General features: G+C 41.0%; 1 protein-coding gene across 1 annotated transcript; it reads left to right on the forward strand.

Annotated features, from left to right (window-relative positions):
* The first annotated feature begins 2,614 nt into the window (after positions 1–2,614).
* On the forward strand, positions 2,615–13,493 carry NFKBIZ (NFKB inhibitor zeta). The gene is made up of 12 exons (XM_040336623.1): positions 2,615–2,932; positions 5,852–5,979; positions 6,773–6,800; positions 7,241–7,338; positions 7,420–8,114; positions 8,221–8,326; positions 9,715–9,861; positions 10,095–10,158; positions 11,251–11,420; positions 12,085–12,195; positions 12,974–13,141; positions 13,335–13,493. Exons 1-12 carry the CDS (start codon positions 2,716–2,718, stop codon positions 13,386–13,388), a joined length of 1,986 nt encoding a protein of 661 aa, XP_040192557.1. The 5' UTR covers positions 2,615–2,715; the 3' UTR covers positions 13,389–13,493.
* Positions 13,494–17,019: the final 3,526 nt, after the last annotated feature.

Consider the following 17,019-nt stretch of genomic DNA (forward strand, 5'->3'; position numbering starts at 1 on the left):
CACCAAGCTGTCAAAACAGGCGTGTGTTTTTCCCATGCAGAAAAGTTGAGCGACAAATGCTGCAAACTGCATTTCAAAAATGTGAAAAAGAACGAGTCCTAAAGGCTGCATTCACACCTGAGCGTTTTCGTCACCTGAAGCGCGACGCTCAAAAATTCCCTATGGAGATGGTTCACATCTCCACTCCAAAACGCCCGACGCCGAACGCCTGAAGCTCAAACAAATCGGGCGGTTTGGGCGTTTTTGAGCGTTTCCATTTCCCATAGAAAGTAATGGAACGCTCGATACTAGCGCGACAACGAGCATTTGCCATGGGCGTTTCGTCGCTTTAATCAATAGAACATTTCACCCAGGCAGAAGAGAAAACAAATCTACCAACATAGCAACAAGTGATGAAAAGATGATCATTTTTCCTATTGGCTAAAATAAAAAACGTCGAAGTACAAAAACGTCGGACGACGCTGTATGCAAACGCGCAAATAAGCATAAATACGCGCGACAAAACGCCAGGAAAAAAACGCCCGAAAAAACGACCGCACGACCTACGCTAAGGTGTGAATGCAGCCAAAAAGAAGAACAAGCTACTTTGCATTTGTTAGGAAAACTCATTGTAACGCAAAAACACACATGCATGACCTGATTTTGCATGCGTTCAGGAAACACTATAGTGTGAATGCAAATTTTAGGATGGATTCACACTTAAAGGCGTTGTAAAGGTACAATTTTTTCCCCCTAAATAGCTTCCTTTACCTAAGGCCCCGTACACACGTCCGAGAAACTCGACGGGCAAAACACATCGTTTTGCTCGTCGAGTTCCTTGTGAAGCCGCCGAGGATCTCGGCGAGCCAAGTTTCCTCATTGACTAACGACTTACCCCATCCTTCCATTTTGCTTTTAAATGTCCATATTTCTTCTGAGAAATCCTCACTTCCTGTTCTTCTGTCTGTAACTACACACAGTAATGCAAGGCTTTCTCCCTGGTGTGGAGTGTCGTGCTCGCCCCCTCCCTTGGACTACAGGAGAGTCAGGACGCCCACTAACACAAGCTCCTTTTTCTATCTGCAACGTAGAGAGCTTCCTAAGGCTGCATTCACACCTGAGCGTCGCACGTATTCATGCTTATTTGCGCGTTTGCATACAGCGTTGTCCGACGTTTTTGTACTTCGACGTTTTTTATTTTAGCCAATAGGAAAAATTATCATCTTTTCATCACTTGTTGCTATGTTGGTAGATTTTTTTAATCTTCTGCATGGGCGACAAGTTCTATTGATTAAAGCGACGAAACGCCCGTAGCAAACGCCCGTTGTCGCGCAAGTCGCTTGAATCAAGCGTTTCCATTACTTTCTATGGGAAATTGAAACGCTCAAATACGCCCAAACCGCCCGATACGCGCTTCAAATAAGGGTCCGGGACTTGTTTGCGCTTCAGGCGATCGTCGTTTCAGCGTTCGGCGTTGAGATGTGAACAGTCTCCATAGAGACTAATGTAATTTCGACCCTCCGGCGTATTGTAGCGTCGCGCTTCAGGCGTTAAAACGCCTAGGTGTGAATGGAGCCTAACTCTCCGTAGTCCAAGGGAGGGGGCGAGCACGACACTCCACACCAGGGAGAAAGCATTACTGTGTGGAGTTACAGACAAAAGAACAGGAAGTGAGGATTTCTCAGAAGAAATAAGGACATTTAAAAGCAAAATGGAAGGGTGAGGTAAGTGAAGGAGGACTGCACTAGGGTAAAAGAAGCTATTTAGGGAATTTTTTTCCCCTTTACAACCCCTTAAAAGCTGCTCACAGCAGGGGGTTTGGTGCGTCCCTATTTACCATTTCTGTCTGATTTTTCTTTTGGCTGAATTCCGACCTGAAACGCACCAGAAGACGCACAGAGATTCCTGTGCAATTTGCTCCGGGGATGTGTGAACTGGCTCCATAGATAGCCGGTCACACTCTCCTGACATGCGAATTGGATGCTGGCAAACTCTCATCCAATTCGCGCCAGTGTGACCCCAGCCTCAAGGTTTTTTTTGAAAGCGCAACAATGAACGGTTCTGTTATTGATCACTGCCCCGATTTCTGATTCCCAGGATTTTATTTATTATTGGTGTAGAAAAGCGAAGCTTTATTGGCTTGGAATCCCCAGTATTGTATAAGGGGGATTTGAACCTCTGGATTTTCACACAGAGGACTTTGCTCAGGGATCAGTCTGTGGTGTTTTTTTTTGTAATCCTACTCGTCTCCCTCAGTGTTATGTGTGTTTCTGTCTCTGTGCTCCCCCCCTCCCTTTCCTTCCGTTACAGAGTACACAGAACCATGTCTCCTCTGACAGTTCCCTCAGCTCTTCCACCGAGGACATTTTAGCAGTCACGACAAACATAACACGTACAACGCCTTCCTTGTCATGGCTTTCAGAAGCATGTCACATTGACAACTGGGCGAGATTTCGCAATTTTTATTTTCTGCGATTCCAGTAAATCACGCCCCAGCTACTCCCTCCCCCCCTCCCTCGCTGACTACACAGCAGCAGCCAATGGGCGCTGGAGACGCTTAACGCTTATTGGTTAGTTCCCGGAAGGTGGGGGTGAGGTGCTGATATCTGTCATACATAAACTAGGTGGAATTTCCCCACAGTCATTGTCACATAACTTACTGAGAAGCTACTTAGTAGCAGCCCTTTAATACAGAAAAGCACTGCGGACACTAGTTAGCTAATAATACAAGCAGTCATGATCGTGGAGCAGGTGATCGAGGACACGCGCGACTTCCTAGAACACGACTATATGATGGACAGCCCCATGAACCTGACCTATTTCTATGGTGGCTCCCATTCTCCGTACTCTGATGTGGCATCGTCCCCGACTCACTCCATATCCTCCGGTCCGGGCTCCCCTGAATCTGACAGTGAGGGCAGTCTAAGTGCTTCTTGGCCCCAAGTCAAGAAAGGTAAGCCCAGTGCAAAAATGTCCAAAGCTTTGGCAATAATGATAATTGTTTCTTATTGGTGTAGTGAGTAGCACTCTCGCCTAGCAGTAAAAAAGGGTCGCTGGTTCGAATCCCGACCACGACACTACCTGCCTGGAGTTTGCATGTTCTCCCTGTGCCTGAGTGGGTTTCCTCCGGGTACTCCAGTTTCCTCCCACACTCCAAAGACATGCTGGTAGGTTAATTGGCTTCCGTCTAAAAAAACTGGCCCTATGAATGTGAATTCGGGACCTTAGATTGTAATCTCCTTGAGGGTAGGGACTGATGTGAATGTACATTGTATATGTAAAGCGCTGCGTAAATTGACGGCGTTATATAAGTACCTGAAATAATAATAAGTAATGTAATCTACAATAGAACACCAGACAAGGTGCCGTTTAGTAAATAGCATTCTATTTGTTTTTAAGGACTGCAGATTAAGTTTAATTACAATTGCTTTTCTAGATTACTGCTATTTATGGTTAGAAACCCTATTTTTAGGGATTGCGATATAGAAGATTTTGTCGCCTTGTCTCTAAAAATTGTACTTTTGTAACTCCCTTTTGGCGAGCAAACGGTTAAAAAAGTTGTTGCCGCGTTGTTTGCTAAAGCAGAAGGAAGTTTCGTTGCCAGGATTTTTCTTTTACGTCAGAGCGGAGTTAAGCTATGCTGCTAAACCGGTTTGCCTTCGACATTAAGTCTACCTTCCACTGCGTGACGCCGTTGTTACTTATTTAATTATTCCGATGGACTGGTGATGTGGGAGTTTGCGGTATGTGATGATCGATATTTGCCGTATGACTCGGTTGCTGCTCTTACCTATGTACTTATTGAATAAAGAATGCTAATTCCTTCTACAGGAACATATGGCAGCCACTCACAATTTATGGTGTTTTGGTCTGACTTTTTATCAGTTGCTAGGGGTTACCGCACCCGTGCTGGCCATAGATGGAGCAATTTTTGCATGATTCCTGGAAAATTGCTCCATCTATGGTGCAGTCGGTGCCAGGAGGACACAACTAGGGTTGCCCCCTCATCCCTTTAAACTCTAACACATATGAATTATATCGGTTCTGAGGCTAATTTAATGCAGATAAGGCACAAAGTGAGTTTAATTACCTCCTTAGTCAGCCACAGAACCTGTGTAATTAATATGTGTTTGGGTTTAAAGGGGTGAGGTGGCAACCCTAGACACAACACTTACTGCTAGTGGCTATGATAAAAAATCCAATAGGCTGGTTGTACCCAAGTTGATGGTTTAGCACAGGGATATGCAATTAGCGGACCTCCAGCTGTTGCAGAACTACAAGTCCCATGAGGCATAGCAAGACTCTGACAGCCATAAGCATGACACCCAGAGGCAGAGGCGTGATGGGACTTGTAGTTTTGCAACAGCTGGAGGTCCGCTAATTGCTTATTCCTGGGCACATTCAGCCTGCCCATACATGGTTCCACTCTTGGCCGATCCCTGCTGAAGACTGAACCGTCTATCGCTAGCTTTAGACTAAACCTGGCCATACATTGGTAGATGTTTCAAATGAGTGATTATACAAAAATAAAATAAAAAATCTGTACATTTATCAATTACAACTGAGACATGACAAATGTCATTCGAAAGTACTTAAAAGTTTTTGTTTGCTTTTAACTTTTGTATGAATGTCATTTCCCAAACGAAAACCACAGCCAATACTTGCACTACAATAGTTGTTGGTAGATCTAATGGAGATTGTACAATCAAATTGTAACATGTGGTGAGCTCTTTCCCCTTTGCTTGGGATCAATCAACTTGGGTACAACCAGCCTGTCGGATTTCACATGCAATTATTGCTATCGCTAGCAATAATCACTGTCTTCTCCTGGTGGGAACACAATGGCTTGGTGGGAGGGATTCCCCCATCAACACTGTCTGTGTTGATGGGGCAATCAAGCTTATTTCTTTCCTTCAACCCGTGGTTGCAGGAAGGAAAATTCGCTCTGTCTATGGCCGGCTTTACTAAATTGGTGCATAGTAACCAATCAGCTTCTAGCTTCAGCTTGTTCAATTAAGCTTTGACAATAAAACCTGGAAGCTGATTGGTTTCTATGCAGAGCTGCACCAGATTTTGTGTGCGCCAGTTTTAGTAAATCTCTCCCTTTTGTGTTGGTTGTTTATGTTTGTTCAGTTTTATACCAGGTGTTGTGGTAAGCGCTTATAACATTTTTCTGGTTTCATCTGTTGTATGTGGATTGTTTGGTTCCTCTGCAGAAGAAAATCTATTTTAACTTTTATTAACGTGGCACAAATAATAATGACTGCCTCTAAAACTACCCTGACGTGTTTTTTTGCGCAGCACAACGCATTGTTATGCATGTCAATGTACTACAAAAGTAAAAAGTGCCCTTCACAATCCATGTGTACTATACAGAGCTATAAATGATCTAGCCTGATTCCTATCAAGCACAAGAACATTGTTCGGCTGCTTGTTGCAGTCATGGTAATTGCAATCGACATCTTATCGGTCACCATGTATTCCTGCTCATCGCTGCTTTTTATACTACCATTACTGATTAAGCCCTGGTTCACACTGGTGCGATTTGACGCCATCAACCGTCCTAATCGGTGCAACGCCGCATCTGCACCGATTTAAAAAAAGTTGTTTCTGTACTACTTTTTGCGATTTCTGGACACGATTTACATTGACATCACACATGCACAGATGTCTCTGAAATCGCAGCCGAAATCAGGACTGACTAGCGGCAGTGAAATCTGCGAGTTCAGCTGAACTCGCACGGCTTCATTCCCGCAGCCCAGTGTGAACCTGGGCCTAAGCTCATCATCCCTTGTGTGTTTTGTCTATTGTTTTAAGAATGATTCTTCTGTTACATTTAGATGTCTGACAGCTATCTTTCTTTTCTCTCTAGCTGGCAAAAGCAGTGGGACAGGACGCCATTCAAAAGGGAACTTCCAAGGAGTCCGAGTGAGAAATCCTGTGAGAGAACTGCTTAATCAGCTAAGAAACAAAGTTTGCAATGGCCCATTGGATTTACAGGTATGGGTTTATTTTCATATAAAGGTTCATAATAGAAAAAATTAGAAAAAACTTTAGACTTGTGTCAGGGCTCGTTTAGACATGTGGCTATACTGCCACCCCTCTGAAAAGCGATCTGCAGCAGATTGCTTTTGAAAGGGCTTTTGACAGGTGGTAAGAAGGTAATTTGCTGGCTCCTCACAGCCTGTTTAAACCCTCAAAGTGCCCACCCACTGCGCCGCAACCATATAGATTGTAGTGTGGTTGCGGCACCAAGCATCAAGGCCATGACATGTGTACTAAGGATGAGCTCCGGCGTGTTTGCACAGTCCATGTGCAGAGCCCGCCAAGAAGTCGGCACCGCGCTGCGCTAATCACAGGCAGGGAGACATTGTCCCGATGCTCGGCTGCAGAGATCGGGAAATGTCTCCCTGCCTGTGATTAGCGCAACGCGGTGCCGACTTCCTGGTGGCCTCTGCACATGGAGTGTGCGAACACGCCGGAGCTCATCCCTAATGTGTACAGCCCTGAGTGGCTGCATGTTAGCTGGGCAGTCAGGGGTGGTAAAACAATGGCCGCCTGCTTTTACCAATCCATGTGATTGAGCCCTTACTGTGCGGAGGGATGGGCCTGGTCTTCTCCCTAATGATTGTAAATACAGTGCTGCTGCTTATGTTTGTGCTTTGTAAAATGAACAATAACAAAGAAATAACTATTTGTAATGTTCGATGCCTTAACGCAATCTCACTATGTAGTTACAGTATAATGTCATTTAATGATGTTTAGCTAAAATATATATTTTTTTCCTTTATAGCAACATCAAAGCTACGAATATTACACTGGTAGGTATATTTTTCCCATACAACATATAAATGATATAAATATATAAAACTTATTTAGAGATTATTTTCAGTGCGTTCTTTATGAGAAAGTGTAGAATAATACCTTAAAGACCATTTAGAATATCACTGTTAAAGGAAGCCTGTACTGTACTGAGAAAGCTGTGCAGGCTGCCATTGCTAATCTTCTTATAGAAATTCTAGTTTATTAGCTGCCCTAGGTTTCAGTATGTTTTGAGCTAATGATCTGGAACAATCATGCAGCAAGTGAACTCATTGGCACAGACTGTATTGAAGTCTTTAGTTCTGTGTGAAAGCCAGGAAACTAGCAATTTAAGAAGACATCTGCTATGATAACCTATATAGTTCACTCAGCGCATGTTTACTTTACCATGTCCGTCTCCCAGGGTGTAAAAACCATGATTTTCTTTTTTTTTCATCAGAACTGAAGTCTATAATAAACAAAAAGCGGTCTAGTGAATGCATGTCGGATGCACCAGATGCAAAGAAACCTTGCCCCTTCCAATCCAGTTCTTTTCTGGTAAATGCATGCCCATCTAAAACAACAATACACTGTTTGCAATAGTGCCGCAGTTGTCTAACTCATTAATGTTTCCTCTAGACACCACCAAGTACCCCAAAGTCCTGTGACAATATGGATGAACCTCCGAAGAGTGAGAGCGGTACAGAATCAAATGTGGATCCGCTCCAGAGTATAATGAACCTAAAGCATAAGTCCAATCCAGTTTCCCTGAATACAGTGCTAGTAAATTGGATGAATACCCCAGAACAATTCTATCAGGAAGCGCCTGTATCTCAAACCTTTTCACCACCTCCAGCCAATCAGGCATTCAGCAGCTGCTCTCCACAGCACAATAATGACCAGTACCAGTTTGGTTGTCGCCAAGTCCAAGAAATTCCTCCACAGTGTCCTACAGAGTATAACTACAGCCCTATCCAGAATTATCCAGAAGCCATGTGCTCAAATGATGCGCTCGAGAGTTGTGCCATCGAGAGCTACCTGTCTCTTATTGAATCCCCACCTGAGATGACATCTCCAAACATCTCTACAGAGCCAAATATGTCAACTGGGAAGTATAGCCCACCACAAAACCTACCTGGTAACCAATTTGTAGATCATCACATGGCCCAATCTTCTCCAAGTGTGTCCCCACCTTTGTGCCAGATTGACGCAAACAGGTCAAGCCCAACGCAGATTGGTAAATCCTTCTTCCACTGGCAGATTGAGCAAGAGGAAAAGAAATTTGTCAATGTTTCCAATGAACAACTTCTCGCCAAAGACGCAGATGGTGACACGTAAGTGAATTTGAAGCCTGTTTTTTTTGTAAAATAGATGTTTTATAAAGAGTTCATTTGTGAAGATGGTGTCACTGACTCTATTTTATATCCCTGTGTAACATAGGTACCTTCACATAGCAGTCGCACAAGGAAAACGAGCTCTGTCTTATGTCCTGGCTTCCAAGATGGCAGCCCTTAATATGCTGGATGTTAAGGAGCGTAACAACCAGGTAAGCATTAAAGCAATGTTTATTTTACTAATTTATTGCCTGATGTTTGGTTGAATGATACAGTTCATTTCATATTGGAATATGTAGTTCCTCTTTCTGGTAAAAATGTAATGGCCTGAAAAGTTAATCAGAAACCATGATCATATACACTTGGAATGGTGTCATTTTATCGCTGACAAAGTCCAAGCAACAGGGCGTTGTGTGTTGCATTGCATGTTCTTGTTTTTATTATCTTATCTTGAATTTTTTTTCACATTCTAATTTCCTTGTATTTGTAAGGCAACTCCCAGGCTAAAGGAAAAGTGTAGTACATTCACCATAAAAATAACTTTTTGTCTGACGATTGTAGTATTTTGAGAACTGCACCCCACCCGCCATACGATTAGGTAGACTAGGAAAATGTAGCAGTTTTATCCATTTATATAAAGTGTAACATACTTTTTTTTTTATTAAAGCAATGTTTATATGTGCATATTAACACTTTTCTATGCATATATTAACATTTTGAAGGCGTGCTCTTCCATATTTTTTACTGTTTTGAATATTGGTATGTGAAAATTAGACACTAGAAATGGCTCTCCGTGGCTAATAGTCAAATCCCTATGTGCTGTTACTTTTGATTTAATTAACCTTTGGGGTTGATTTACTAAAACTGGAGAGTGCAAAATTTTGGTGCAGCTGTGCATGTTAGCCAATTAGCTTCTAACTTCAGCTTGTTCAATTAAGCTTTGACAATAAAACCTGGAAGCTGATTGGTTTCTATGCAGGGTGGCACCAGATTTTGCACTCTTCAGTTTTAGGGCTCTTTCACACGGAGCGGATCCGTAATTGATCCGCTCCGTTAGCCCGTTTGGCTCAGCGGGGATTCCTCCGTAAATCCCTGCTGAGCTGTCAGCGGACAGGGCGGTCCCCGCACACAGTGCAGAGACCGCCCTGTCTCTCTTCCGCTCTCCCCTATGGGGAATCGGATGAATACGGACCGTGTGTCCGTATTCATCCGATCCGTTCCGCCAGATGGAAGAAAAATAGGGTTTTCTTCCGTCTGAAAAAGCGGAACTTTGCGGACGTTAGCGGATGCATCATCCGCTAACGTCTGCAATCCCATAGGGATTCATTACAAGTCCGTAAACAGACTTGTAATAAACGGTCCGATCGTCCGCCCGTGTGAAAGGGCCCTTAGTGAATCAACCTCACTGTGTAGCACTGCAAAGCAGAATGCACTGATTACCAAAAATTATGAGCAAGAATGAAAAATCACTCAAACATATGATTGCAAACTATACATAGCAATAGTTTAAAACATAAATCAGCTTCTTCTTTTTTTTTTTTTTTTTTTTTTTATGTATTTGTACATTCTTTTTAATGCTTTTGTCTTCTAAACATTTTAGAGTGCTCTTCAGGTAGCTGTAGCTGCCAATCACCATCTGATCGTACAAGACTTGATTAGCCTTGGGGCCCAACTCAACACTACAGATTACTGGGGAAGAACTCCGCTTCACGTCTGTGCTGCAAAAGGGTACTCGCAAGTTCTTCAGGTGAGATATAAGCAACACGTGGTGGTATAGTTCAGTACTGTTCAGCATTTTGCAATATTTGCCTGTCAATGTTTACATTGAAGAAGTGAATGTTTCCTTTCACATTTACAAACGTGAAAACATTTAATATCCTCTATTTTTTTTGTTTTTGGGATTTCATGTGCTAAAATCTTTCTTACTGAGCATGCATATTATCCATCTGCTAAAGCTTTTTTTTTTTTTTTTTTTTTTAGGCAATTCAAAAATGCATTCTAGCAACCAATCAATATATTGATGTGGACACAACCAATTATGATGGTAGGTGAAGGAAAATTTCTACATCATTGTTTTCCTCTGTTATTTTATATTCTACAGTAGATGCTCTAGGATCTAGGATATAAAAACCGCATACACAGGGTACATAGTAAAAGTACTCCACATCTAATCAGTACCAGGCAGGGATAGTAAAGCTACAATATGCATTTTCCCAATATCCTGCTAAAAGAAAAAGCCACACACCATGGGGCATTCCGGGGTTGATTTACTAAAACTGGCGAGTGCAAAATCTGTTGCACCTGTGCATACCGTGTTACCCTGAAAATAAGCCCGGGTCTTATATTAATTTTGGCAACAAAAGACATAGTAGGGCTTATTTTTGGGGTAGGTCTTACCATGTAATGTGCTGTCTTCTCTCCCCCTCTCTCTCCCTGTCTGACAGGAATCCCCAGTGTGAACCAAGTTAAAATGCTTGTAAAATCCTATAATCCACTTTATTACAGTAGTATATCATGTACAATGTGTGTGTGTTTCTGTAATATAATTGTGCCAAATACCTTTGTTATAGTGCCATTCTGCGCTTCTGTGAGCCACCGGAGCTCTCTTCCCCGCAAATATTTTACAGAAACAAACACATTGTACATGATATAATACTGTAATAGAGTGGATTATAGGATTTTACAAACATTTTAAACTAGGGCTTATTTTCGGGGTAGGGTTTATATTGCAGCCTTCCTGGAAAATAATGCTAGGTCTTATTTTCGGGGTAGGTCTTATTTTCGGGGAAACACGGTAGAAACCGGCTTCTAACTTCAGCTTGTTTAATCAAGCTTTGGTAATAAAACCTTCAAGCTGATTGGTGCCACATATGGTACCATGCACAGCTGCACCAGAATATGCACTCTCCAGTTTTAGTAAATAAACCCCAAAATGTCTTTAATGTGTAATCCAAAAATGTGAGACATGCAAATGGTTAAATACATGTTAACATATTTTGAAATGTTAATTACTTTAAGAATGACTACATGTAATCCTAATCCAATATGTAGCCATTTTCCTTGGCTTTCAACTTTTATTGTTGGCTGACTATATAGAGACCATACATGAACTTTAACTCATGTCCTATTTTTATAGGTTTGACTCCTCTACACTGTGCAGTAGTTGCGCACAATACAATCGTCCAGCAACTGCAGATGTATCAACAAAACTGCTCTCCTGCTACAGATGAACTGCTGGTGAAGAACAAGGCAATGGTTGACACTGTTAAGGCATTGCTGCAGATGGGCGCTTCTGTTGAGGAAAAAGTAAGTTTACCTTGTGCAAAGTTTTATTGGTCTTTTTTTTTTATCTTTAGTTTGAACCTGTGGCCACTATGAACATCAAAACGAATTACATGTATTTACCGAGCAGTAATTCAGTTTGGAATTTTCGAAGCTAGAGAAACTTGCATTCAAATTGCTTTGTCAGCTATACCTTCTATCTCTGCTCTATCCCCCTCCCTTCTGTCACACTGCAAACATTTATTTTGAGCCTGCTTAAATCTCATGTAACAAAACTGTTCAGAGCCCCAAGAGGAAAAGATTTTGACCTCCACAAAACTGTCTTCAGGGCGCTTATGTCCAATCATTACAATGGGGGTAGCAATTAGTGTATCCAAGGTTTGGGCATAGACTTGCTTTAAGGATTCTTTTTTTTTTTTACGAAAGACAAATCCACTTTGCACTACAAGTGCACTTGTAAGTGCAGTCGCTGTGGATCTGAGGGTAAGATCTGAAATGAGGGGAAGCTCTGCTAATTTTATCATCCAATCATTTGCAAGCTAAACTGCTGTTTTTTATTTTGCTTGCATGTCAGTGCACTTGTAGTACAAAGTGGATTTGCCTTTCATAAATAACCCGCAATGTTTGATGCATTTATCATGGAAACAAAATCTTGGAATGGACACTCACCTATGTCTTTACTGTACAGGATCGCAAAAGTGGACGCTGTGCCCTGCACTTAGCCTGTGAAGAGGCAAACCTTGAACTGATGTGTATATTTTTAGAGATGCCAAATTGTCTACACTTCATCAATGCAAAGGTAAGTTGGCCCACTGTTCTAAATTTTCCTTTGGTTATTAGTACTTCCGTGGCTTGTTTTCCTTTAATTCATTGGCTAATGGGTGCAGGATGTTACAGAAACAAAGTAGCACTAGCAGGTGTTTCTGAGAATACACATTAATAGGGGTATGGTGTTATGCACTTCAAAGTGCACTTTGCTTTATGTTGTACTGAGTAAAATTATGACGTTGTCATTAAAATTAGTAGGAAGAATAAAGTGTTCCAAGCAAAGAGAACGTAATAATAAATAATATTTGACTCTTACGTTGCCTGTGATATATGTAGGCTGAAAAAACTTTACATTTCAACACTTCCAGAAGTGTCAATTTGCTTTTCCCAAGCTAAACACAGGTGTTCCCCTTGGCAGTGTCAGTACAGGACACAGTAGTGATATAGGGGCTGCGAGACTGAACCTTAGAACGGGGGGGGGGGGGGGGGGGGGCAGAAATTCAACACATCTGTTAGTGTCCAGTCTGATTATTCAGCCAGCAGTTTTTGTTGGTTACAGTGAAGATGTGGGGCACAGGCAGTGGGAGAAGTTTCTCCTTGCTGGGAACACTATTTGACACATTGATTTTAGGGTCAGATTCACTAGTAAGCCTCCATTGCATATTAAGATGACAAACGCCTTTGTGTAAGACAACATTATTTTTTTTTCAAAAATAAGTGACTGTGTAGCTGCAGCCAGGTGGATCGCAGGGATAGCATTTCATTGTAAGCATTTGTGAAAAAAAAATCTTTTTTTATTGCTTTCTTAGGCCTACAATGGAAACACTGCATTGCATATTGCTGCAAGTTTGCAACACAGAAGAGCTCATGTTGGAGCAGTAAAGCTTTTGATGAGAAAAGGGGCTGATCCAAGTGCTCGAAACCTAGAAAATGAGCAGCCAGTACATCTTGTATCTGATGGACCTGTGGGGGAAGAGGTAAGACTTTCCTCTATTATATGTTATTTACATAGGAAGCTAAGTTTCCCATGTGCTCTGTGTGCTCCCATTGTTTTTTTGTTGCTCCTCAGCGTCCAAACTAGCCTTGACTTTTTTTTATTTGCAATTTTAACTGCTGAAAAATTCTAATCATTGTATTCTAATATCTTTCTTTTTTAATCTCCTTTTACAGATTAGACGTGTGCTTAAAGGGAAATCCATGCAGCAGCGTTTACCATCTTACTAAACTCCCACAAAATCCACTTCCATACTCTCGCCAGTTAGGCGGTCTTTAATTATGTAAATAGATTTGTCCTAGTGAAGGGCAAATAAAAGTTGGTTTCTGTGAAACCATATAATAGTGTTGGCTATTGTATAGCCACCAAATACAACTCGTGACAGTAAGAATACTGGTTTTTATATACATTTTTCTTTATATTAGTGGATTGGGAGCATTTATTTTCTTCTTCTACTTCTTAAAGAACTCTCCAAACAACCATCAACACATACAGTATAACCGATATTGGAGCTACAAAAAGTTTCATGCACCCTTCATGTTGTGTTTTCTTTAAAAGTTGTTTTCTTTAAAAAGTTGTGTTATTTTTATTAGGTTGTTAAGAAAAAAAAAAAAAAAATTATATATATATATATATATATATATATATATATATATATATATATATATATATATATATATATATATATTTTTTTTTATCAGATTAAATAAATCCTTATTGAATCTGTGTTAATCAGAATTGATAAACTTACCTACAATGAAGGGATTATATTACAGATGTATGTAAGTTACTAAATGATTACCGTAATATGTAATGTCTGTAACGTGTATAGAACCAATATGGTAGAGTTTATATTTTGGAGTTTATATTTTAGTAAATAAAGATACTTTTTTCTGTTTAACCCTTTAATGATTAAGCTTGTATGCACTGACATATATTTACAATGGATAAATAGGTCTGTGAGATATACAAATAGACAGAAGTACCCAATGTTTTTCTTTTCATTGTATTCTAGTTATTGTATTAAAATACAAAGCCTGTATTGAATATATTTGATAGCATGTGCTATGTTAGCTGGAGACTCGAGGGTTGTACACATCTACACCTCCACACAATCTCTGTATGGATATTGGTGTTCCGCTGTGTTACCCACCCTCGGTCCTTATCTTCTCTTTTATGCACATTATCTTGGTCTTTATATGCTCTTAGTGGCCACACAGCTTTCTGTCTCCACTCCTTGATGTTGAAGGCCAGATAGGAGTGTATTTGGTTATCTAACTATTCGTGTCCTACAAAACCCCTGAAGAAGCCATCACTGGCGAAACATGTTGGGGGGGAAAAAGACACTTTAGTACAAATGTTTACCTTAATTATACCACATTGATCATATTTTGATTATGTGCCTTTTTATTACTATATTTATTCTATGAACTAATTAAAAATGTGTAAATTTTACTATTTTTGTTTTGCTTTTTGGCACAGCTATAATCCCATCATCCTCACATGTTCCATGTGCTATGTTTAGGTTTCTAATAGTATGTCTTGTAGACAACGTATTCGATTATTTGAAAGTATTGACTGTATTACTATATAAAAAAACTGATAATAAAGTTGTACATGTTAAATTATTTATTTGTTCCTGTGTAGCCTTCCTTATAATGTTGTTTTTGAAGTTGTGTGATATCCAATTATCCAAAAGCTATATTATTAACGGGTTTAAGTATTTAGTTAAACCTAAGAACCATTTAGCCCTGCTTATCGTAAAGTGTGCAGACTTTACCTGTTCTGCTTCTTAACATCTCAAATACTACCCCTGAAGTCCCAGCCACCCACACTAAGTCCTCAAACTATGGCCAACAACCAAGAAATGACCACATCTCATGCCCTGGACCTGTGCCACTCCTCAATCTTCATGACTCTTGACCACCCACACCCGGCCATTAAACACCAACATCCACTCTGAAGCATACTGGGCCAGGTGGCAGGGAGGGGGAAGCTGGGGGAATTTAACCCCTGGGCTTCTATCTATGTGTATTTTAGGACTGGATGCTGGTGGCCCAGCGTAAAAGCAGACACTGCTGACCTCGCTACCACAGTTGGCATCTTATAATGTAATCATCTCCCTACATATACAGTACCTTCATTGCTTGCAGATTGGTAGGGAGACATTTCATGATTAATAGTCTAGCAACTAGCAGAGGAAGTCTTTTGATGTGCTTAGCAGTAATTCAGTATGTAAGAAGAACGGGCCCTGCTAAAAGAGGTCTTCATAGGGGATGCAAAGCATTACCAGTTCTATCAGTGGATTTTAAAGTGATTGTTCTTTACAATTCAAATGTATTCTTAATGGGAAAAAAGGTACCTTCTATTACTTTCATTCTCCTCCAAACTCGTTTTTTTGCTCCTCTGACATGATTTCTTGTTAGAGGGTGGCTATTCTCATTCTCCATCTCAATGGTCCCACTCTATGTAGGAATGTAGTCATGCTATCTTGCTCGCTCCCGAGATATGGATCATGGACTATGGAATTTGTAGTGTACAGTCATAGAGCAATGCATGTGGCCGCAACTAAGCTGCACTACTTGTTCCAAACATGAGGAAGTGAGGGGGGAAAAGGAGAAGTTCAGGAGCTCATGGAGGACGTTGCAAGGAGGCAGAAAACATTTTGATGAAAATTAGATTACAGGTACACAAAATAGTGGATGTGTATGGATTATTTTGTAGAATAAACATATCATTCAGTGTCACTTTAATACTTTACCGTTTTGCTGACTGTGCAAGTACACTGACCAGCCATTTTATTAGGTACATCTGTTCAATTGCTTGGTAACACAAAAATTGCTAATCAGCCAATCACATGGCAGTAACTCAATACATTTAGGCTTCTAGATGTGGTAAACACGACTTGCTGAAGTTCAAACAGACCATCACAATGAAGAAAGGAGTTTTAAGTAACTTTAAATATGGCATGGTTGTTGGTGCCAGACGGACTGGTCTGAGATTTAAAAAAACTGCTGATCTACTGGGCTTTTCACGCACAACCATCTCTAGGGTTTACAGAGAGTGGTCCCAAAAAGAGAACATTTTCAGTCGGCGGCAGTTGTGTGGACGAAAATGCCTTACACATGTCAGAGGAGAATGGGCATGAGATGATGATAAGGCAACAGTAACTCAACCAAGGTATGCAGAATACCATCTCTGAACTCACTACACATGAAACCTTGAAGCAGATGGGCCACAACCGCAAAAGACCACACTAGGTGCCACTCCTGTCAACTAAGAACAGGAAACTGAGGCTACAATTCTCACAGGCTCACTAAAATTGGACAATAGAAGATTGGAAAAAACGTTGTCTGGTCTGATGAGTCTTGATTTCAGCTGCAACGAATAGATGGTAGGGTCAGAATTTTAGGTAAACTACATGAACGTATGGATCCATCCTGCCTTGTATCAATGGTTCAGGCTGGTGGTGGTGTAATAGTGTGGAAGGTACACTTTGGGCCCCTTAGTACCAATTGAACATCATTTAAATGGCACGGCATACCTGAGTATTGTTGCTGACCATGTCCTTTCCTTTACGACTACAGTGTACCCTTCTTCTTATGGCTACTTCCAGCAGGATAATGTACCATGCCCCATCTCAAATCATCTCATCATGACAATGAGCTCACTGTACTCCAATGGCCTCCAGAGTCACCAGATCTCAATCCAATAGAGCACCTTTGGGATGTAGTGAAACGGGAGATTGGCATTATGGATGTGCAGCCGACAAATCTGCAGCAACAGCATTTCAAATGCTATCATGTCAATATGGACCAAAATATTTAAGGAATGTTTTCAACACCTTGTTGAATCTATGCC

The sequence above is a fragment of the Rana temporaria genome, chromosome 2 (assembly GCF_905171775.1).
Source record: "Rana temporaria chromosome 2, aRanTem1.1, whole genome shotgun sequence".
NCBI classification, from domain to species: domain Eukaryota; kingdom Metazoa; phylum Chordata; class Amphibia; order Anura; family Ranidae; genus Rana; species Rana temporaria.